The 23,362-nt window shown below is 41.3% G+C and overlaps 2 protein-coding genes across 2 annotated transcripts in view; both read right to left on the bottom strand.

Annotated features, from left to right (window-relative positions):
• Positions 1-19,963, bottom strand: part of LOC124165870 — a 67,578-nt gene extending 47,615 nt beyond the window's left edge. The window contains exons 1-2 of the mRNA XM_046543407.1: positions 19,897-19,963; positions 1,690-1,868 (exon numbers count right to left, since the gene is read on the bottom strand). Coding sequence (XP_046399363.1) covers positions 1,690-1,868; positions 19,897-19,963 — 246 coding nt within the window. The remainder of the gene's footprint in view (positions 1-1,689; positions 1,869-19,896) is intronic.
• A 961-nt stretch (positions 19,964-20,924) lies between these two features.
• LOC124165940 (histone-lysine N-methyltransferase SETD1B-like) lies at positions 20,925-22,819 on the bottom strand. Its single transcript, XM_046543476.1, has 2 exons — positions 22,632-22,819; positions 20,925-22,181 (listed from the first exon to the last, which is right to left on the bottom strand). The coding sequence occupies exons 1-2, from the start codon at positions 22,733-22,735 to the stop codon at positions 21,257-21,259; spliced, it is 1,029 nt and encodes a 342-aa protein (XP_046399432.1). The 5' UTR covers positions 22,736-22,819; the 3' UTR covers positions 20,925-21,256.
• Positions 22,820-23,362: the final 543 nt, after the last annotated feature.

The following is a 23,362-nucleotide window of genomic DNA, read 5'->3' as shown; positions in this document are numbered from 1 at the left end:
ATTAAAATCTGCCTTTCTCTGAGGTCAATCCATCTCAATTTAACCACGAGAGCCTATTTAAAAAAAACAGACAATGAGTATTTTTTGATGACATGCGAAAAGGAAAACTTCTGTCTATCTTACCTATTGGTCTAAGAACAGGCTATCTATCCCGTCTGTCGTCATTGATCAGAAAACAGGCTCGTCTAGAATAGAAAAATTGTTTTCGTAGAGAGCGATATTAAAACTGAAATTTTCGGGGATAAACCGTGTGTAATTTTTTTCCTGAGGAGAACTTTTCGCAAAATTTAAACGTAGTTCGACCCAAATATCGTTTTAATGACGAAAGAATTTTGCGGACCCCATGAGGTGCACTTATTGAAATGCACAAAATACCCCTAATAAAACCTCCAGGGTGTGAGGCAGGGGGTGATTTGTCACCAGCATGCAATTGGTACCACATGGTTATCAAAAATATAATTATAATAAGACTCTGTCACAAACATACATGTAAATCTAAATTATGTCAACGGTAAGTTTTTGAAAAGAGTCTAACTATGCAATAATATTTCAGTGCGTGAAACCACAATAATGTCTACTGGTGGACGAAATCCGTAGTCGATTCAAAATTACTGCAGTGGAATTTTTTAAAACGTCTATGAGCCACCTGATCGGCGTGATAATGCTCTCAATCGCTCTATCATGTTTCGCGTGAAATAATATTTAACACGATCCAGTTCGAAAATGTATTCAATGCATTTCCGTGTTTTAGTAACTAAGTAAATGATTCACGGGGAGAGAGAAATTCAAATGCTAAATTAAGTGGAAGTATGTGTAGAAGAATATCTGCGCCGCCGGTTTTTCGATTGTCTCGAGCAATCATCAAGAGGGACTCCCCGAGGGTTAAGCTAACAAAGAGAGGTGAAACCACCTCTTCTCACTGTTGATGATTGTGTGAGTCAATCGAAAATCTTGTTTCCGTGATATGTCCATCCAATTTTATTTGAGAATATATTTCCTATCTTCGGACAATTCAGCTTCAGACAAACAATTGCCCAACGAAATAATTCCACAGTATAGGCTGTGTATGCAAGATTCACTTATTTGTGTTTTTGGAGTTAGGTCAGCATATTTAAAATAAAAAAAACACCCAGTCCTTTTGCCGACGTTATTTTACCACCATTATTTTATATATTGGCTGGTTTCACGTGCGTACGTTTAACTACAAATTGGCTGAAGTGAGTTTGTCCGAGGGCAGGAAATCCAATTACAAATTAAAAATTGGAGGAAAATATTTCAGAAACAAGTTTTTCGATTGACTCAGGCAATCATCAGCGGGGAGGGAAGTAGGTTTTAGGGCTGGGCCAAGAGTGGTTTTACATTTTTGCCCTCCCCTGCGAGAAGAAACGGAAGAGGGTAAATAAAAGATCGAAATCATTGCAGACGAAAAGACCGTCATCTGGGACACAGTCAAGAAATATGTGTAAGTGCACAATTAACCCCAACATTCGACATCGACACAAATGAAGACTCCGCCAATGAGGACCCAATTGAACTGCGTGGACAGACACTCCAGCTAGGCTCCATCCTCCACCCCTGAAGACGATCGCAGACATCGCCTCCGACCACGCACGCAAACGAACGCGCGGAGGAACACTCGAGAAATAGACACTCGTGCGAAGAATAAGGAGAGAGAGAGTGGTTTCTTACCTGGTACCTCATGCTGCGCGTGGCTCGTCCCTTGCCGGCCCTGCCTCCAAATGCCCGAATGTGCTCTCCGCTCCCCCTTATTCCCCACCACTGCCGCCTCCGCTGCCTTCGCCAATCGCATTCCTCCCCCTCCCACCTCCCCTCCGGCGCCAAGCCGTCTACCCCTCCCACCCCCACCCCTTCAAATGGAAGAGCGGGGAAATCAGACTACACACTCGGAGTAAGATGTGTTGTCCGCTGCTGCTCTCGCGATATACGTGTGTGTGTGTGAGAGTATCCATGTCGTCACTTGCAAATGCAAGTATTGACCCCAAAGTACAATCGCCAAGCGATCGGAGTTCAGAGCGAGACAAAGCCAAGGCACGCTTATCACAGGGCGTCAATTTGAGGAATTTTGATGGCCGCCATCACTCACGAAAAAAATACACAAATAGTCAATCCCACACTTGTTTATTTTCTGAACTTGGTGTCGATGAGGGTCCTTGACAATCACAAGCTGAATTTGCCGTATGCTATGTCGGAAAATAAACAATTGTGGAATTAACTAATGCATAGTATTATTTTTAGTGATGTTGATGATAATCACATTTCTTCCAAATCTTTTCTCTGCAAACACCTACTAACAAAGTCTAAAATATTTTAAGGTTTACTTTACACTAGTATTTTACCTACAATGACATGGCTACTTTACATGGTCGCCAAAATACGTAGCAACTTTTGTGTAGTATTGTAGTGTGTATTATTTACACTATTTAGGGCCACCGAAAGACTCCAATTGCCAATCGTGAACCTTCCCTAAATCCACTCTTGGCGATGTAAACTATATTTCGACTCGGCCTCGAGAATAACGGTGAAACCCACAGTGATTGCAATTGCAAAATATTCCTCGAACCCTGGACCTTTGGCTTTACGGACCACTACGCGGCGTAGGTATTATCCGTGCGGAATTTTTCACTTGGACCGTAGCGGGGACACAGTCAAGAAATACGTTTGTGGCTTACAGCGCCGTTCAGGACCAAAATAACAATAGGTTAGTTTCCTTCGTCAAGGAAAACGAAAGGCATTGATTTCGATTCGACACCCACCATTAGTGTATTCATAATATACAAATTATTTGGTTTTAGAAATACCGGATTAGACGAATGGCAATGGTCAATTTTAACCTCATTTGAAAAAAAACAGATTGGCGCCCATGCGATGTCACTCCACGTGACGTCACAGGGACCTAGATGCTACACGAGTAGACAAGAGTTTAACATCGTCTGAGATTACCAATGCATAAATGAGGCACAGAGCTCAGGGAAGCATCTGTTAATAATCACATACTAAAATTGCCAATGGTCGGAAAGTTTCCTTCGCTTAATAGCGTATTAATAATCCTTATTTAAGCAAAGCGCTACCAACTAGCAGGGTACTCTGCTACCTGCTAGCAGCCTGCACCTCAGCGGCGCACACATCCTCGCCCCAACGTCACCTCACACGGCGGTAGCGGGAACCAGAATGACGACACACGGGCTTTTCCCAGCTTTCATACTTAGCCGTCGCGTTTACGCGCGCTTGAAAATGTTCACTTTTCATTTAATCGCCAAAAATAGATATCGTCATTTAAAAATCTAAATGCGTTAAATACGTACTCCAGGAGTAATAATCTATCGATTTAGGCAATATAAAATAATAGGAAACCACCCTCCCGAAACAATCCGGGAGCCGATGGAAGGGGAAGATAAGTATATCAACGAATTTAAAAAAACGGCTTTCTCATTCAGCCAATCGTTCCTCATTTCGAAAGGAAAAAGTGTAGAAATTAACGGACCAAGCGAGGGCTATGCGTCAATGCCGAGGAGTGACGTTAGCCCACTAAGGTGGTTGTTACCGAAGTAGTGTGAAGGGGGATCGATTAGTTTCGGAAATGCCTTTGTTTTGGCAAATGTGTACTCTTAATCAGCGGTCAACAATCCAATGATTAGCTTGCCGCAGCTCTCCACTCAATTCTCCTATCATTTAGGTAATTTTTTCACAGCTTCGTATTTCTTCTCTTCCACATCCTTCTTTACCTGCTCCAGATATTGTATTCGAGGTTTTCCTTTTCTGAAATTGCCATCCACTAGTTCCTAGATGATTGTTTTCATCAGGCCGTTATACCTCAAGTTGTGGCCTATCAGGTCGTCCCGTCTTCTCATTATGGTTTTACTGTTTGATAACTTATAATACATTGGAAATTTTCATTTAAAACTCAAGAATTTAATCATCAATACTATCACACCCACATGCTGAGCATGGACTTGATTAATACGCAATGAGAACGAAGCTGTATGCCGGCAAAGATGTGCCGTGGAGTCCAAAACCAACTTTTATCTCAAAACCTTTTTTATTATGATAAGAGTAACATATGAAAATCAACTGAAATGGCGAATACGAAATTTCTGCTTGTACAGATATTTTTAGAGTATTAAAATCCTTCTTTATTGCATGCTTTTCGATTTTTATAATATATTACTGTGATATGGGCTTTTAAAACTTGAGCCGCTTTGATTTTGAAGCAGAAGTTAATTTCATTCTCATCGGGATCCCGAATGACGCCACCCTCAAAGATTTTCCAGTGATTTTTCCAAATATCGAATAACAGTTCGTCGAGGCGTTATCACCGAGTCTCCAGTTCGTTCGTGATAATCCGTCAGAAGATGGAAGGTTTTTTCAATGCAGGCGGATATTTTCTTTTTCCAAATTTCCAGCAGATTGGCTCTGCCACATTTTTTTCTGTTTCCCTATGTTGGCTTCCACACTTAGGTTTCCCCTGTATATAGGGTGGAGGAAAACTGTGGCACAAGATTTTAATCCCGGATAGCTGATGCCAGAAAAGAACTAATGATGCTTAGGTCGAAAACGCACATTTTTTAAAAGATCAAAGCACCATAGACAAAGGCAAATTCAGGCAAAATATTCGAAGTAGTGAGGAAGGAGTCGTGAGTTGACCAGAGCAACAGTGCAAACTCACGACTAATACGAGCGCTTGGATGAAAGGTTCTGTAGTTTCAAAAATGGTGCGTTTTCGACCTGAACATCATTTTATAATTTTGGCTGATACTGGCATTAGCTATCCAGGGTCAAAATTTAGTGACAAGATCTTTCTCCTCCCTGTGCGTAAGTCATGGCATTGCCATACAGAGCATGGAGTGAGGACATTTTGGGATGAGGATGGAAAGTATATTTGTTTGGGATCCGAGGTGAGGTCCTTCAAAAGAACACTTCAAAACATGACTGCCATAGCTAAACTCGCCCGCAATTGATCGGGTGAAACTGAGTCATTTCCCGTTCCTCGTTTTCTACGGAGAAATGGGCACACACTGGCGGAGTAATCGGAAACCTGCGGCCGAGTACGGCTGCACTCGACGACAAATCGTCGAGTACAGTCGTACTCGACGACTCAGCTGCCCGAGAAATCGTGTCTAACTTCTCGCAGCTACTCAAAACGCTCCTGCAACCAAGTTTCAGATTCGAGGAAAGGTATTTTGAGAGCGAACCCTCAAAGCATCTTCTGCTAAGTTGCTGCAGAGTACCTAATCCGTTCAGACTCAGCGGTTGAGCGTGGACTCGAGATGAGTGAGCGGTCGACACAGCCACACTCGATTGACTGGAGTCTATGCATTCGATTCCAGGGCCAGCCCAGTGAAAGTTGGCGAGTTTGCGAACTTTTTGTTTGGCTTCGTTCTCAATCGCAGAGAGATGTCAAAAGTTCATTTTTTTGAGCGAGCGAATACATTTAGTTAGCACACTGTTGATAATCGTAAATTCTCGAAACTTGTTCTTATAAGCCGATTGCTGACGAATGCCAATAGCTCCTTGATAATTCTCCTGATAATCTCCGCATTCTGGACCTCTTTCAGATGGGTGGCTGCGGCAAACCACCAGGACGGCTGATCCGCGCTCAATAACTGCAAGTGGAGAATAATCTGCAATGCCACCGTGAAAGTGAGATTATTTTGAAGCAGAATGCAGCAGAGGGTGAGTACGGGGCCCTCCTGATTCAATTACACGTCCTCACATTACTCGTAGCCAATTTACATTGCTGTGAACATTTAGAACGCAGGATAATGCCTACGACTACCTGCGGGTAATACCTACGACTTGTTTGCAACCTCATTGACATCGTTACTTCTAAAAAGCTACATTTACATGGAATAAACTGCCTTGATAGGCGTGCGGTGGGGGGTGTTAGCAAAAACATTTCGCGTTGAACCGCCGAGTTCCCACTATCATTAATTTCCTTTATTGTTCAGAAGATAAACCAAATCCTATTGCTATCCTTTCGGAAAAATATCTTTCTTAATTTATCGTTTACGTCGGCTCTAAAAATGTAGTGAGGTCCTGAGATGAGTGTTCTCCGTGTCGTTCTGAAATATATCTATTCTTAATAGCTCAAGCGTTCCAAGTCTATCGCATTGTCCGCGAGTCTCTAGCTCTTCCCCGCCTCAAGTTCTTCGCGGAAAATCTGTGTTTCACTCTCCTTTCGCTCGTGACAGTTTTCCACGAATCATGCAACGTTCCCTTTTTCGTATTTTACGGCACGGGTGAATAGGGTGGTTTCCTATTATTTTTTATTGCCTAAAACGAATGATTATTACCCCTGTAGTACGCATTTCACGTTTTAAGAATTTTAAATGACGATATTTATTTTTCGCGATTGAATGAAAAGTGAAAAATTTCAAGCGCGCGAAAACGCGACGGCTAAGTATGAATGCTGGGAAAAACCCCTGTGACGTCATTCTATTTCCCGCTGTCGCCGTGTGAGGTGACCTTGGGGCGAGGATATTATGCGCCGCTGTGATGCTGGCTGCTAGCAGGTAGCAGATTACCCTGCTAGCCGGTAGCGCTTGGCTTACAGTCCAGCCGCCGAGAGTTGTCCGATGACAGCTAGAAGGAGTAGGGGGCAAGGTTGCCAGGTAAGAAATGGAAACGCCCACACCACACGTAAACAAAGGGGAAAGGAACCAGAAGGGACGACGAGCGTGAAGGACCCAAAGGAAGATTCCTTTGTTTTGGCGATTCGCAGAAAGGGCTTGTTTTGGTGGCTCAGGCTTGTTTCAGTGCTTCATATCCATGAGACAACGTTGTATGACTGGGCGAGGGTATGAGGTGCGTTTGGGGGACAGCAATTGGCTGCAAACCGTGCAGGCGCAGGGTTCTCCGCCCCTCCTTTTGAACTGTCATCGGACAACTCTCGACGGCCGGACGTAAATAAGGATACCTTATCAAGCGAAGAAAACTTTTCCGACCTTAGCCAGTTTTAATAGGTGATTATTAAGAGATGTTTCCCTGAGCTCTGTGCCTCATGCATGCATTGGTAATCTCAGACGATGTAAAACTCCTATCTACTCGTATAGAAACTAGGTCCCTGTGACGTCACGTGGAGTGGCATCGCATGGGCGCCAATCTGGCCTTTTTCAGATGTGGTTAAAATTGACCATTGCCATTCGTCTAAACTGGGATTTCTAAAACCAAATATTTTCTTTTTTATGAATACACTGATGGCGGGTGAGGGATCGCAATCAATGCATTTCGTTTTCTTTGATGGAGGAAACTACCCTATTGGGTACTCATTAGAAGCAGAAGCTGTCCTGCAGCAGAATATTAAGACTTACGCGGAACACTATTCGTTTATTTTGACGCCATTCGTAGCCATTTTAGATTACCGAGAACATTTGAATCTTGGGGCCATGGCAATACGATGTTCGTATGTTATGTTTGCTCCTGAGGCCAACATGAACCTTTATTTCTCAGTCTCCTCCCGTTCGCCTGTGCCGGGTCTACACTAGTAACTTGAGTGACTACTTAAGTTGGCTCTGTATTTAAGTTGGTAGTGCAGGTGTCACCAGCTTCATTTAAGTACACCTCCACTTAAGTCATCTTAGAACCCAACTTAAATTGCGTAGGCAACTGTTTCCGCACGGTTGAAGCTCTTCATGTGTTGTAAATGGCACATAATACCCATCTCACATCATCCCGTTGATTATGTTCTAAGTTGTGCTGTATTGTATGATGTGGTTATTGAGCGTTCTATTTCGTTAGTTAATTTCTAGTGTTGGAGATATTAATTCGACGAATTTATTTTGTAGTGTTTCTCATCTTATTGTTGGTTTTATTTCCGTGAAAACTAATTGCTTTATGACTGTTGCTCACGGTGAAACTCGATTTATAAAACTTAGAAACGTTTTAAGGAATTTTAAGACTGACAATGAGACGACGGCAGAGGATCCGGTAAAACAGTTCATTTTCCATGGTGTCATAATCGAAAATAACGTAAACGAATGCACTCAGTAACTTCCCACACACTGATCTCTGCATTTTTCCAGGGTTTTCTTCCGCGTCAGGTTGTTGGTTGATTGACAACAGTTTCGCTGGCTGTCATGCCAGCGTCTTCAGGTCGAAGGTGTCGGCTGTTGGTTTCTGCCTCGCTTATATACTGTAGGCTGGATGGGAGCTGCACTGTGATTGGCTGTCTGACTGGGTGCTTCTCTCTGATTGGCTCTCTCTTTGATGACTCTTTTCCAGGCGCTGTGAAGGAAGTATCCACCTGGAAAAGAGTCATCAAAGAGAGAGCCAATCAGAGAGAAGCACCCAGTCAGACAGCCAATCACAGTGCAGCTCCCATCCAGCCTACAGTATATAAGCGAGGCAGAAACCAACAGCCGACACCTTCGACCTGAAGACGCTGGCAGGACAGCCAGCGAAACTGTTGTCAATCAACCAACAACCTGACGCGGAAGAAAACCCTGGAAAAATGCAGAGATCAGACCATCGCCGCGGAAACCTACGCTCTAACATTCCCACACACTGTTATTGAAACTATTGCATAGGGCTTTAATGTTAGTCCTAGGGATGCCGAGGGCGATAAGATGTGGCGATTTCATTGGACGTGGGAGGAATTAATGGTTGAAATTTAACATCAATGGTTTTAATAAAGCAGTGGAATTTGACTAGCAATAAGTGTTTTTGTTTACGTTATGAATATGTCATTCCAAGAAGTCACGCTTAGTAATTCTAACCTGTGGCCCCATCACCTCTCGCCATATAGCGTTCCCTCAGGAACTGAAATCGGTCTTTCCTTTTAACCTTCTGAATCCAAAATGGTTAATTCACGGAGTTTGGAAGTTTATTTCAAATAACAGTCGCTTTGGATCAAAGAATCACTAATTGCTCTCCTAGACCTTCATCTGTCAACATAACTGTTTCCCGATATAGACAATCACGGTGCTGAAGTCGACTTAAAGCTCAAGTGTAGCTACCGCACCACATTTAAGATTATATTTAAGTGAAGTCACTTAAGTTAAGTGTGTAGTGTAGACCACGGTCTTAGAATATGAGAAGGTCTGGACACTCTCCGTTCAGGCATGGTCAGGTGAAGCCGTTTCCCGTTGAGGCCGGTAGGGGCGCCACCTATCCTGAAGGGCAAGTTTCCTACGTATCTGTATACGATACTTCAGTAATTATGAACTAATTTGTGACAAAAATGAATATAAACACATCGACAGTGGTTACTAGTTAACAAGTTCATATGCACTTAACATCTTATAGCGAAAAATACCTAAAAATCGTTCTCATACGAGAGTATTAATCAAATGGAAGGCGTTGGATTTCAGCTTCGTCTGCTTCCATACCTTTGTAAAATCAGTTACAGCCATAACGAAAGATTGTCAGCAGTTAAAACCTTATGTAGTGAGGAAAGGTATTTTTAAGGAAATAATTATTTATAGCTCTCTTGTGGTAAACGTTAATATAAGTTGTCATAGAGGCTACGTACGCACCATTGCCTCTGAGCCCATCGGCATGTTTCCACGGCCTTATAAGAATATAGATGTTATTCCTTGCTTTCAAACACTATTAACAAATATAATATCAGAAACGCAAACGGCTTCTTACCAAGGCCGAAGTGAAATACTTCTTATGAAGTGACGTATGTTAATGTTTTTAATCTCCTGAGTCTCGATCAAGTGATAATAATAATGGCAGCATAGGCGGATCCAGGGGGGGGGGGGCACGGGGGCACGTGCCCCCCCCCCCCCAGACCCTCAAAAATATGCATGATTTTTAATACGGTCCCATTATCATTGCGTTCGTTTTGTATTACGAGGTATCCTTGTGCCCCACCCAGAACAAAATCCTGGATACGGCCTTGCTTGTGCCCCTCCCAGAAAAAAATCCTGGATCCGCCCCTGAATAGCAGGGCACAGCAAACCCAAAAAAATGATTCTATCCTAAGGACGTTTTGCGGGTATAGCATAGGCGGATCCAGGGGGGGGCACGGAGGCACGTGACCCAGATCCTTAAAAATATGTTATTTTTAATACGGTCCCATTATCATTTCGTTCGTTTTGTGTAACAAGGTATCCTTGTGCCCCCCCCCCCCCCCCCCACCTGAACAAAATCCTGGATACGGCCTTGCTTGTGCCCCTCCCAGAAAGAAATCCTGGATCCGCCCCTGGGGTATAGAATAGGCATATTTAATCGTTGAACAGGGTGAATAATTTCCGGAAGTACCATTATTACCGTTAAAGGCTATTTTATAACGATGCTTGCCTACTCACCAAAGGAATAATTTAAGATTTAAGGAAGTAAAATACCATATGAAAGATAAGAACGAAAGAGATTTTGCAAATAATTTCCGAATAAACTTCCACGAAAACAGTGCAATGGATATAATCCGAGGGATTAGCGGATGTCTGATCACTTTCAGGTGCTGGCAAATCTGAAATATTATCCCTCGCCCAAAAATAAGATGAGTAGTACGACAGAAACCACAGGCTAATACTGCTAATACGCGGTAAATGTACTTTTCATGAGAGTTGCAGGCACCATCGATAACAGCTGCATTAAAAGAAATCATCGAAAGAGGTATTAAGAATGAAAACGATACACATCTTTCCAACTTATATAATGTACACCCAAATCAAATCTACATTTCCAGAATGATTACACAACGCTATTGAAACTGAGATTATTTATACAATCAATGCAAGGTAATGTCATGAAAAATAAATTTTAAGTACTCACAATTTAACATTTCTATTAATTATTTCTATTACTAATTTCTATTTCTAATTACTAATCATTCTAAGAGATTCAATTTAGTAGGAGAGAATGATGAATAGTTGATGAAAGCCGTCGCACATCTTGCATTTTCTCAGTGTTACTTCATTCCTCCACTGTGAATGACATTGACCACTGGAACAGCAGAACCTGTAATTTAAAATATGTATAAATTTTGGAGCTTTAGCACACCAAAAAAAGGAATCGTACAGCTATTTCATCGCTTCTCAGGGTCCGTGGGGACTCTAAAAAGCGAAATCCCCGAAGTCTTGTGGCCATAACCAGTGGTGCAACGCGGTACCACACACGTCCACGGCATTTTCCTTTTTTCAGTAAATCCGCGATATATATCCACGAAATATTAATGTAGAACAATAAGGAAATAATGCAGAAGACTAACATTCGAAAATAAATGAAAACTAAATCTTAATTAATTACAAAAATGACTTTTTCCACTCACCTGTAGTATGCGCTCAACAATACGGAAATTAACTTACCCGCTAATTCTTGCCCTCTAGAATACGTGGCGCCGCCCCGGCAAACGTGCGGCAGGTTGAGGAAACGACTTCAATAAAAGACCATGGGTTCCCAATGGAGTGGGATAGGAAGTGTCATGGGGCTGGTGTAGACAAGGCACTGGGGGGGATGAATGCGGGGACTTGCATCAGCAACCGCTTCGTATTTGCCTCTATATCGATATAAGAATATGAATGAATAACTTAAGGTGACGGATCGATAGCGAGAAGGGGGCCCAGATCAGAGTTAGGTCAATTCGTTCCAAAAAAGGACACCACATGATTATTCATATTTTAATTCGCACAAATAGAAAAGTAAATGACTGCTTGACGCGGCCATTCCCTCGAGCATACTCCATAACACTAATTCAGACTGATCCGAATGGTAGGTACCAAATATTTCAATATAATATACGGTATCAGGCGTTATTTTGTGGAAATGATTCATTATAGAATAAAATAAAATAACTTTGTTTTATTCCACACTTTATTTTAAAAAGCACAACCCGGGTTTCAGCATCTAGTGCTATCATCAGGTCCTGATGATACCACTAGATGCTGAAACCCGGGTCGTGCTATTTAAAATAAAGTGTGGAATAAAACAAAGTTATTTTATTTTATTCTATGCCAAATATTTATTTTTTTCTGCAGTTAGTCCCCTGCTCCCCCTCCTTACATACGAAAGAATTCTTAGGTCTTCTCGAAGCCTTCTTTACAACCACAATTGCCCCTTCGTTCGTTTATACATAACTTTGATTCCTCAGCTCAGCTTGACTGTCTTGTTTCTTCGGTCTGAGGCATCCGACAGGCAGAAATGTGGAAATTAAGTTCAGAAGTGAACCTCAGGCCGTGGAAATGCACGTGCAGAAGCATGCTATTTCATCTAGGCGACGATCAATTATTTACGTGTAGACCTTCTACGAAATAAGATTAAGTAATCCCACATAAGAAGTAATTTTACTAACAGCAGATGATTTTTCATCAACAAAAACTATACATTTTTACACTACTTACTCTTACTAACATATGTGGCAGATCAAATCTAAGATGATTTTTGTCTCCAAACTCTATCCTCCGCCACGTCAACCTCTCCCCCAAATAATTTTGATTAAGTAGCGTAAAACTTTCATAGGCAGCTGCTGCACATTTTAACGATATAAGTCTTACTCGCCTCGTATATCAGAATGTTTAATCGTAATACAGAAATGCAAAGGAAGATTTCAAAACTTATTTTTCCTGTCGCGAAGATTTTATTTCTTGATGCTCCGAGTCTACATCATTTCAAATGCTATTCAATGAAAATTTCAGTGGTGGCTCCTCGATGCAATATACAATAGTCCCTGATTTACTAATTTATTGGCTTCGCAACTTCGAAAATCATTCCGAAAATTCCGAAGCATTGGGAGACCTCTAGAAGCATCATGTCAAACCGGAAGTGCAGTCACCTAAGCACAGACGGATTTAAATTTTTAAGTCACCAGCAATGCTCATTGTGTTTGATTATCGCGCCTCTGATTATGTAGATATTTGCTGAAGACTCTAGCTCGCATTTTACAGTACACTTTTCAAGTTCTATGGTCTGTTATATAAGGTTGAGCAGCACTTTGAAAACTGAAATTAAGTGGGTGTCTGAAGAATTAATGCAGCTCAATTAGCTGAAGAAAAAGTGTTCTTAGTTCCATTGTTGCGGCTTAGTGGTGTTACAGGGTGATATTTTAATCTGGGTTCACTTGTCAAAGTGAACTGCTATGATACTGGATTCAAACCGATCTATCTAATGTCGACACAGAAATACCCCGTTGAGTGACGATGATGCGCGTCGTGATGTCAGAGGTTGAAAAACAATAGAATGGACGGTGGCGAAGAAGATACGAGGGTCGTTCAATAAGTCCTTAGAATTTCCGAGAGATTGTACTCTTAATACAAAAAAATAATTTTTCCCAGAAAGCATCACTCTTCACTAGTCGGTTGTTAAGGCCGTTTTACACGTGGCACGGAATTGCGCAGGTTAGAGCTGCATTAAGTTCTAAAATGGCGTGGAATTGCGCGAATGCATGAACGAAATTAGAACGGGCTATTTTGCCGTCTCGCATCCACGCATTCTCGCATGTGTTCCAGCAATTCATCGCTTTACTCGACGCAATTTTGACTGCGCCTTCGCACGTGCGTCAGATTGCGCAATTCCGTGTACCGTGTAAAACGGCCTATAGAGTTTCATCTGTATCCATGCCAAGGTTTGATTGTTGTTGCCAATTGTAGTGAACAAGGAGGTGAGAAGGAGGTGGAGGGGGCACACCCGTAAGGTCTCAGGGGAAAAGGTGAAGCTGGAATGGGGGTGCATGGGAAGGATTAGGCCACGCCCACTCGGCACAAAACATTGGCTGTGCCCGTAAGCATAGGCATAGATTTCGTTTAAAGTATAGCATATATTGACCGGTATTGTTGATGAAAAGCCATCGCAGAAACTCTGAGAATAACTTTTTTGTAGTTTTAATGAGTGTCTTGTGAATTAATCTCAGCTTTAAAAAGTCGACTTCGACGCTTAACTTGCCCAGAAGATGACGATAAATAAGCAGTAATATCCAACTCGGAAACTATGGCGTCTTTCGGAGGAGAAAATATTAAATTGTCGATGAGGGCTATATTATTTTTTTGTTTTCCTCATCATTTAGTAGCCTTGGGCACTGACGTTGCTGACAAATCTATTGACTAAACAATGAGTTTTTAAATCAGATTTCCTTCGACATTGTGAAAAATAACGGGGTGATTTCGTCTCGCGATGGAAAATATTGAAACAGATTTTATTTACAATGCTCTCGGTCTTATTATTTAAAAAAATTACAATGAATTCACAATCCCGCGTCTTTCCAAATCATACTCAGTTGCAACCTCAGAATATTAGGAAATATAATTCTTAGTTAGCAATATCATTCAAAAGGCACAACCGGATCGTGAGTTTCGAGACAAATCACAAAAAGAGGGCAAGTAATTATTGTGCAGTCACCAGCGCAGCGTAAGCCAGAACATAATAACATAATAACCAAAACAACGTGCCGGCCAACATGGTGGATTTTGCTTCGAAAATAACGGCATGTGGCGCCTCCACTTTTTTTTTAACCTCCTTGGTAGTGAACAAATTTCATTTGTTTAGAAAAATGGATAAAAGTGAGTTTCGTGCGGTTATAAAACAGTTGTTCAAAAAAGGCAGTGCTGTAGTTGTTCCGGTACTCCCAAAATCCAAACTCGTTATAAGCGTACCGGTTAAAATACCTTTTGAAATCTGTAGAAAATAGCCATACTATAAATTGTCCAATTGATTTCAGAAAGAAAAATCGGAAATGATTATTTACTTGTTCAGAGTTATCTCGTGGCACAACTTGGAACTAATATATGAGTTTGAATTTGACATTTCAATCGCAGCCGGATGCATAATACATGTTCAGCTGTTGGCAATTTTTGTTGAGGACCGCCTTATTTTTTCCCCAACTACAGCCCTAATTAAAGGGTTAGCGCCGAAAGAAATCAAAGATGAGCTAAACTTTATCAAAGCTGTATGAAGTTCATGTCACATCTGCTCTTGTGTTTGCAACAGTTTACAATTGGGTAAATGTATTTAAACGTGGCCGTACACCCAAAAAAATGAATATCGTTTCGGGCACCCTGTGGAAGTGTGTACCCCCGAAATGATCGACAAAATCCACAATATGGTTTTAAGTCGTTGGGGCCACAGGCATATCGCAACGCACAATCGCTCTAAGCTTGCACGAAAAATTGGGCGTGAAAAAAATCTCTGCAATATGGCTGCCGCGTTTTCTCGCCGTGGAGAATAAACGAAATCGTGTGGTCAAGTCCAAGGCTGTTTTGGCGCTTTTCCGCCGCAATTCTGAGGATTTTCCACGTCTCTACGTAACTTTTTATGAAATGTGGATTCATCTCCACACTGCAGAGACGAAAACAGCCGAAACAATGGAGTTCTGAAGGTGAACAGGCTCCAAAGCAGGCGAAGATGATGAAATAGGGCGGTCAGGTCACGTCTACGACATTTTGGGATGCATGCGGAAAAATCTAGATCGATAACTTAGGAAAGAGGAAGGATGGTAGAAATTAAGAAAAGCGCCCTCCTTTGAAAGAGAAAAAGTTCCTTCTTGAACTAGACAATGCACGGTTGCACACCTATGCAGTTTTTATCGGCCAAAATTACGGAATTAATGTTTCAATTGTTACAAAACTTTCCCTATGCACAACATTTGACCCCCAGTCACTTTTTCTCTCTTCTCAACTTCAATAAATGGCTTGGTTGACAAAGGTTTACGTCTAAGGAGTAAGTCAGAGCCCAAAAAGGCTATTTTGAGTAGATTCCGAAATTCTACTTTTTTGACCGCTTGAAATTCTTAGAAAATGCCAATACAAATTTGTAGAGCTTAAAGAAGACGAAGTTGGAAAATAAAAAAATAACCCAAAATAAATTGTTTTTTTAACCTTTTTCTAAAGACTTGTTAAACGACTCTCGTATATTTGATTAATGAGAATGTACTCTTAAATTTTGGTTTAAGATTGCGTCTACGTAGTCAAGACATTGAAATAAAGTAGGCTGTAACTACGCTTTTTCATTTTATAGTTTATTCACTAATAAAATTAAAAGATAACATTAGGGGTAGGTAATAATTATGACTCGCGGCTGAGCTTTAAGCAAAAGAGTAAGTCCGGCGGAGGGTGGGTCAACCATAGGAGACAGAGGTTAGAAGGGATATAAGCGAGTTTACTTGTCGAATAAGCAGTCGTAGACAAAAATCGGCGGCATTCCGAGGTGGTATGGGTCCATCCATGGGTAAGATAGGCCATCTATATGATACATTAAACCTGTGAAGATGCCGTCACTAGGCTATTGGAGGCCGCTACCAATTATGCCTCACATCACCCGGGGGAGAGGGCAGCAGCTCTTCTTCATGTGAGTGAAGGTGGAGACCACGATGGTCAGTACAGCTACACTCATTGCACTTCAGGCGTGGTAACATTTACTTAAACGGCTATAGTACTGCGATGTGGAATGCAAGGGGATACCACCACGTTATTATCCAGAGGAGTCGCAGCTACTCCAACTTTGAATAATCTGACATGATGGAATAATCTCAGGTAAAACACTCCGGAGGTAAATTAGTCCTCCATTCGGATCTCCGGGCGGGGACTACCCGAGAGGGTACATCGGTCAATTGTGATAAAGTTATGAGGATAGGTACATGGAACGTGAGATCACTCAGGACTTGCGGTAAGCTAGAAAACCTTAAAGTGGAAATGGAAAGATTGAATATTGACGTGCTAGGAATCAGCGAAATGAAATGGCCTGAGGAGGGAGACTTTTGGAGTGGAAGCTATAGGATTATACACACAGGATCCCTGAACGGTAATGCTGGGGTTGGATAATGCTCAGAAAGAGCGCCGGAATGCGTGTGAAAATCTTCCTACAGTACAATGAAAGGATAGTTATGGTGAAGATAGAGACTAAGCCGGTAGATACCGTAGTGGTACTGATTTACATGCCTACGACAGACTACGAGGATTAAGAAGTTGAAGACGTCTACGATGATATCAGGGAAGTAATCAAACTAGTAAGGGGTGAAGAAAACCTTATTGTTTTAGGTGATTTGAACGCTGTCCTCGACGAAGGTCAGGATGGAAGGATAACCGGAAAATATCGATTAGGAAATAGAAATGAAAGAGGAGAAAGGCTGTTAGAGTTCTGCACAGAAAACAAATTAGTGGTTGCCAACACTCTATTTAAGAATCTCATGCGAAGAAGATATACATGGAAAATGCCAGGAGACAAAAGAAGATTTCAATAAAAATATATTTTGTGAAGCAGAGGTTTAGAAACCAGATAAAGGACTGTAAAAGCTACCCGGGGGCAGATATCGACAGTGATCATAATCTAGTGATGATGAAATGCCATCTGAAATTCAAGAAATTGAAGAAATCAGCAAAGAACACCTGGCAATTAGAGAAACTTAAGGAGCCAAAAAATCAACAGGCCTTTCAAGAAGTAGTGGAGCGCAAGATAGGACTAGATCAGTCTGAAAACTCAGTTGAGAATAACTGGACTACCTTAAGAAGTGGACTTCAGGAGGCCGCTAGAGAAGTTCTAGGGATAAGAAAATGTGTTAAGAAAAAGCCATGGATCACGGATGAAATCCTAGACCTCATTGAAGAAAGGAGAAAGTATAAGAATACGAATACTGAGGAAGGACAGGCTTGCTACAAGAGAATAAGGAACAAGATTTGCCGCCAAGCGAGGAAAGCCAGAGAAGCGTGGATGAGGAACATATGTGAGGACGTACAAAATAACCTCGTAAAAGGGAAAGTGGAAGCCTATAGAATAGTGAGGAACCATTTCAAGGAACGAAACACAAAATGTAATAGCATAAGGGACAGGAATGGAAACATTCTAATTGAAAACGAAGATAAAGCCGAGAGATGGAAGGAATACCTGGAGAAATTATACAACGGGAGCAAACTTAGCTCAAAAGTTCTCGAAGAGGAAAGTGAAGTTGAAAAGGATGACATTGGAGCAAGCATCTTAAGATCGGAATTCGACGCTGCAGTAAGAGACCTGCGAAAGAATAAGGCCCCAGGAATAGATGACATTCCAGCAGAGTTAATAAAAAATGCAGGAGAAAAGGTCTTAACTCAACTGTATAAAACTATCTGCGATACGTACTCAACAGGAGATTTACCTAGTGACTTCGAGAAGAACATCATCATTCCCATACCCAAAAAGAAGAGAGCTGAGAAGTGTGAAGAATTTAGGACCATAAGCCTGACGACACATGCGTCGAAGATTCTGACAAGAATCATTTACAGGAGAATTGAACGAAGAGCAGAAGAATTCCTGGATGAGGACCAATTCGGATTTAGGAAAAGCAGGGGCACAAGGGAAGCAATTTTGGCTCTTAGGATGATCATAGAGAAGAGAATGGAGAAAAACAAACCAACCTTCATAGCATTTGTCGATTTAGAGAAGGCCTTTGATAACGTGGAATGGAATTCAATGCTTAGAATTTTGAAAGAAATCGGCGTACTCTACAATGATCGTAGAATTATTCATAGTTTGTATAAAAACCAAGTAGCTGTGATCAAATGTGGACCAAACGGTGCAGAAGCGAGAATAAAAAAAGGGGTGAGACAAGGTTGTGCGCTTTCCCCCTTAATTTTTAATGTTTACATAGAGAAGAAGAAGGTCTTAACTCAACTGTATAAAACTATCTACCATATGTACTTAACAGGAGATGTACCTAGTGACTTAGAGAAGAACATCATCATTCCCATACCCAAAAAGAAGAGACTTTAGGACCAAAAGCCTGACGATACATGCGTGTAACATTCTGACAAGATTCATTTACAGGAGAATAGAACGAAGAGCAGAAGCTTTCCTGGATGACGACCAATTAAGATTTAGTAAAAGCAAGGGCACAAAAGGAGCAATTTTGGCTCTTAGCCTGCTCATAGAGAAGAGAATTGAGAAAGACAAACCGACTTTCATAGCATTTGTCGATTTAGAGTAGGCATTTGAAACTTAACGTGGAATGGAGTTCTCATGGAATGGAGCACTCACAGCTGAGGCAGAGAAGGATTTGAAGAAGACCTTGACGAACATAGAAAGGACAATGGCCAGATATCAGCTGAAAATCAACAAAAAGAAGACTAAGATATTATGCAGCAAAAGAGAGGAGGCTAAGACAAACATTAACCTAGGAAAGCGTGAACTTGAGGAGTTGAAACAGTTTTCTTATCCGGGAGGGCAAATTACCAACGATGGACGAAGAAAGAAACAAATAGCCAGTAGAAGAACGCAGGCGAAGAGGGCTTTCTACAAAAAGAAGAATCTTCTTACAGCCGAGAATACAAGCATAGAAGTAAAAAAAATTCATTAGAAGGATAATGTTTTTCCATCAGACGTATGGATTATGTTTCTCTATCGAAGCGAGGCTTGGACATTGATAGCAGCAGAGAAGTCAAGAGTGGAAGCATTCGAAATGTGGTGCAACCGAAAAATGATGAAGATAAAATTGACAAACCGAATAAGTAACGAGGAAGTGCTAATAAGAGTGGGAGAAAAGTGAAGCCTCCTAAAAACCTTAAGAAGAAGACAGGACAACTTAGTTGGTCAAATTTTGAGACATGTTGGCCTGATGAAGACAATCGTTGAAGGACAGGTGGAAGAGAGGAAGGGCGAGGGACAGCACTAAATGAGTTGCATGGGACAGGTTGTAAAGGATGTAAAAGAGAAGAGAGACGTAGCTTTGAAAAGGCAAGCGGATAGGAGAGAGGAATGGAGAGCTGCGTCAAACCAATCTTAGGATTGCTGACTTATTGTGATGACTTTATAGTTAAAATCACCGTTTTTCTAAGTACACTAAATAATAAAAAAATTGTCAATGATTTATTCTTATTATCGCCTGTGCTACTTTTAACTCATTTTTTATTCATGTATCTGATTTATAAGTACAATCTTTGGAATTGATAAATTATTAAATCTTCCAGCTGCTCCAGTAAATTATCATAGTCTTACTGTAACCCTAAGATTGGAATACGCGATGCAGCCCTCAATTCATACCTTTCCTTGCCAGTCCCTCCACTCCTCCGATGTTCTCCTTCCTCGTGTCCTTATTTCTTTGCCCCATGCCTTGCTTATCCTTGGGGGACTCTCTCCTCCAAAACCTCCATTCCCTCGATCACATTCCCCATTTTATTATCACTCTGTCTTACATGTCCAATGGCCAATATATTAACGTCCCTGCAGCATGGAGCTCCACAGTTCCCTTTCTCCTACTGTCTTCTCTCTATATAAGCCTCCTCGTTCCTCACCCTAACAGCCGTCCACTTGATCCTGACCACCCACTACCAGAACCGCCTCTCGAAGGCTCCCAGGCTTTTCTGGTTAACTTTTCCAGCGGTCCAAGTTTCTGATTTTCGCCCAAAAACCGTGTATCTCATTATCCATGCAGAAGTGTCCCGAGAGTGCTAGTACTTTTTATTTACTGCAATTACTCGCAATGTCGTAATAATGTTACTTACTATTCCGTTTTAAACGTTTACTAACGTTTTCCGTCCGCTATTCTGCGATCATTCTCTTGAAAAATGCGATCAAAATTCATTAAAAATGAGATAACATATGAAATGAAATATTTTCTGGTTCAGATGAACGTCAACGGAAGAGTACGACACTCAAGTTCTCCTATTCACTCAAGCGGAAGCCTTGCATTCAAAGTTAACTTAATATAGTTACTACAGTAGAAATTGAACAAGTTTAGTTTGACCTACCTATTTTAATATTAATGCATCAGAAACATTTTTATTCTCGAGGATGTTTGTCATCCAGGTATGGTTACAGAGGATAACGCGCACCCCGCGAGTTCCAAAAATGGCCATTACTCCCTTTAAATGGAAGGTCCCCACACAAAAACTATTTGGATTTTGAGATTTGCACTTTGATCTTTAATTTGAACGAGACCATTACATTAGTAGATGATGAAAAACAGTGATTTATAGTGATATACATATCTCAGTCGAGAACCGAAAAACTTATGGTTGAAATGTGATCCTATCATTAAATTCATCGAAAAGGAAATTAGAGGAAAAAAATATTTCTTGAAACCCAAATTTTTGGATTCGTTTATTTTCGTGAGATGTCTTACATAAAATACAGCTTTTGTAGTAGTAGTAATTGAATTTAGATTTAAATTAGCAGAATGAAATCGAATAATAGCCCATTACTCATGTTGCATACATTACTGCTGGAAATAACTCATTTGTCATCACATGCAGAGTGAATATTTATTTCGAATTACATAGCGCAGTAAACCTCTGCATAGCAAACACTATATTTCCGAATACTTGGTCAATTGTTCAGGTTGCACAAGTTGATCAATAGCAATCGCACGTTTAACCACATGATTAATCTCTTTTCACTTGGATCACACCCATTTCGAAATTCGACCGGGACCAGCGAATGCAGCTCTCTCGACATCCACCTCGTCTGACGCGAGGCTGTCATCCAGTCCTTCCACTTGCAGATATCCCTTCTCGTAGGGGAAGTCAACGGCCGCGCTCTCGCTGTTGTACTCGCTTCCATCGCCCCACTCGTCCTCCTCTTCCTCTTCCCTTTCATCCTCGTCTTGCTTCCTTTGAGTCGAACTCCTTCGCATCCCACTCGCTTTGCCGCTGTCCCTCGAATTCCTGCGGCGTCTTTGGGCCCCTCGCTCTTCTGCACCCTCCAAGGATTTCGCGTCTTCGGCGGACACTCCGTCCTCGGCGTCATCCGCGCTCTTCACGCCGTCGCCGTCAGCAGCAGCGCTTACGCCTGCGTCCGCGTCCACCGCCTGTCCTTCCTCGATGGCATCGCCGATGTCCGACTCTCCGCCCGTGAGCCCTTGGTCGCCCAATGCGTCCACCTGACTGCTGCCGTATCCGCTTTGATCGTCTTCCCTCAAGTACGCCTCGTCTGGATCGGACATTCGGTCGTATTTGGCGTCGCCCCCTACCAAATATTCTTCCTCCTCGACTTTCTCTATCGGCACGGATGACCTTTTGTGTTTCGCCAGATTTTTGCTCCCACTTCGCTCTTTTTCTTTGGCGTCCCTCCCCCCTGTCTTCATTGGGAAATTACGGTCGTCAATAGAGTCTTCGCTGCCATCGGCAGCATCGCGGGAAGCACGTTGAATATTACTGGAGGACCTTCCACTTCTGTCTGAGTCGTAACGATCGCTGTCCCGGTACAACCTCCGGGGTCCTTGTGAACTAGACAAAGCGTTTGAGGCTTGCGATCCATAATTTCTCTCATCTATGTCTCGGTTTCCATCGGTTTTTATATCATATTTCACTGCCCAAGAATGAGCTGGTCTGAAAGGGAAATGAAAACTTTTAGAAAACGATAACTTACAAAAATCGTGTAAATTTGCCTGAGTAATCAACTTTTGACGCAAGAAATAATGTTACTGCACTTTTCTAATGCAACTCGAAAAATATCAGCCCATGCCACTAAGTAATATAAACCTCAACTGAGCATATAATCTAAAAGCGAGAATGAAAATATATAAATGAGAATAATTGATGCGTATGGTGAGAGCGGTGGACATAAAATCTAAAAAGTGTAAAACTAAACTTATGATTAAAATCAATGTTTTCGTAAAAATAATTATGGTGAAGCATGTCCGAGGAACACGCTTCTTATCCACAAATGTTCAAATTGATTTTATACTGCGTTAAATCACTTTTCTAACTGAATAAGTAATATTAAACGTAGTGGCAACAAAAATATCCATACTGTTTCAATCGGTGAAAAGTACTTACTCTTTTGCTCTGTTTTCCCGTTTATGATGACGGAGCGATTTGGCAAAAACTGATGAACTGATTAATGCCAGTAGTATTAAAGTTTTGTGCAATACGATAGTCATATTTGTAATATAATATCGTATTCCACTTTTAATGAGTCTTATACAACTTCATTCAGCAAGAAACTGATAGAGCCATGTTGCTAATGAAAACAACAACAATGAAGATTAAATAAAAATTTCTCCAAGTGGTAAAATTTTCATATAGAAAATGACGTGGTATTAAAAGGTATTGATATATTTAAGGAATTTTGAGCCTTTTTTCAGAGTTTTAAAAAGGCCACATAAAGAATTAATCAAATAATAATCTATCTGTAAATAGATACTGCCTTAGTAACTTTTGTGCTCCAATACTTATCGCCACGCTTACATCGTGTTTCATATGCTTTCCGCATGCGAATATCTATCATATGTTATTGATGTATACATATTATTAAGATGAGGGTTGATCTTGTGCTCTAAAGTTGGCTATTGTGGAAGTGTATAATTAGAACATACATTTGGTATCATATGCATTTAATTAGCATTTTTTAAACTCACCCTCGGTGAAGGTTTTGCGGGGAAAGGCGGGGCTAGCTGTTCGCTATTTTATTAATTAAGCCTCTTTTAAATAAAACCAGAACATTACCAATCACAGCGAAAATATATCACTATTTGCAACTTAGTCTCTCATCTACCGTTTCTTGAATG

Source organism: Ischnura elegans, chromosome 9 (assembly GCF_921293095.1).
Source record: "Ischnura elegans chromosome 9, ioIscEleg1.1, whole genome shotgun sequence".
NCBI lineage: Eukaryota > Metazoa > Arthropoda > Insecta > Odonata > Coenagrionidae > Ischnura > Ischnura elegans.
Note: the sequence above shows the minus strand (reverse complement) of the source record. Positions and strands in the feature narration are given on the sequence as shown.

Bases quoted from the DNA above. Each gene is read 5' to 3' on its own strand.
- LOC124165940 (XM_046543476.1), bottom strand. From the start codon at position 22,735: ATGACTATCGTATTGCACAAAACTTTAATACTACTGGCATTAATCAGT. The intron at 22,182-22,631 runs GTAAGTACTTTT...TTTCCCTTTCAG, and splicing joins CGGGAAAACAGAGCAAAAGA to ACCAGCTCATTCTTGGGCAG.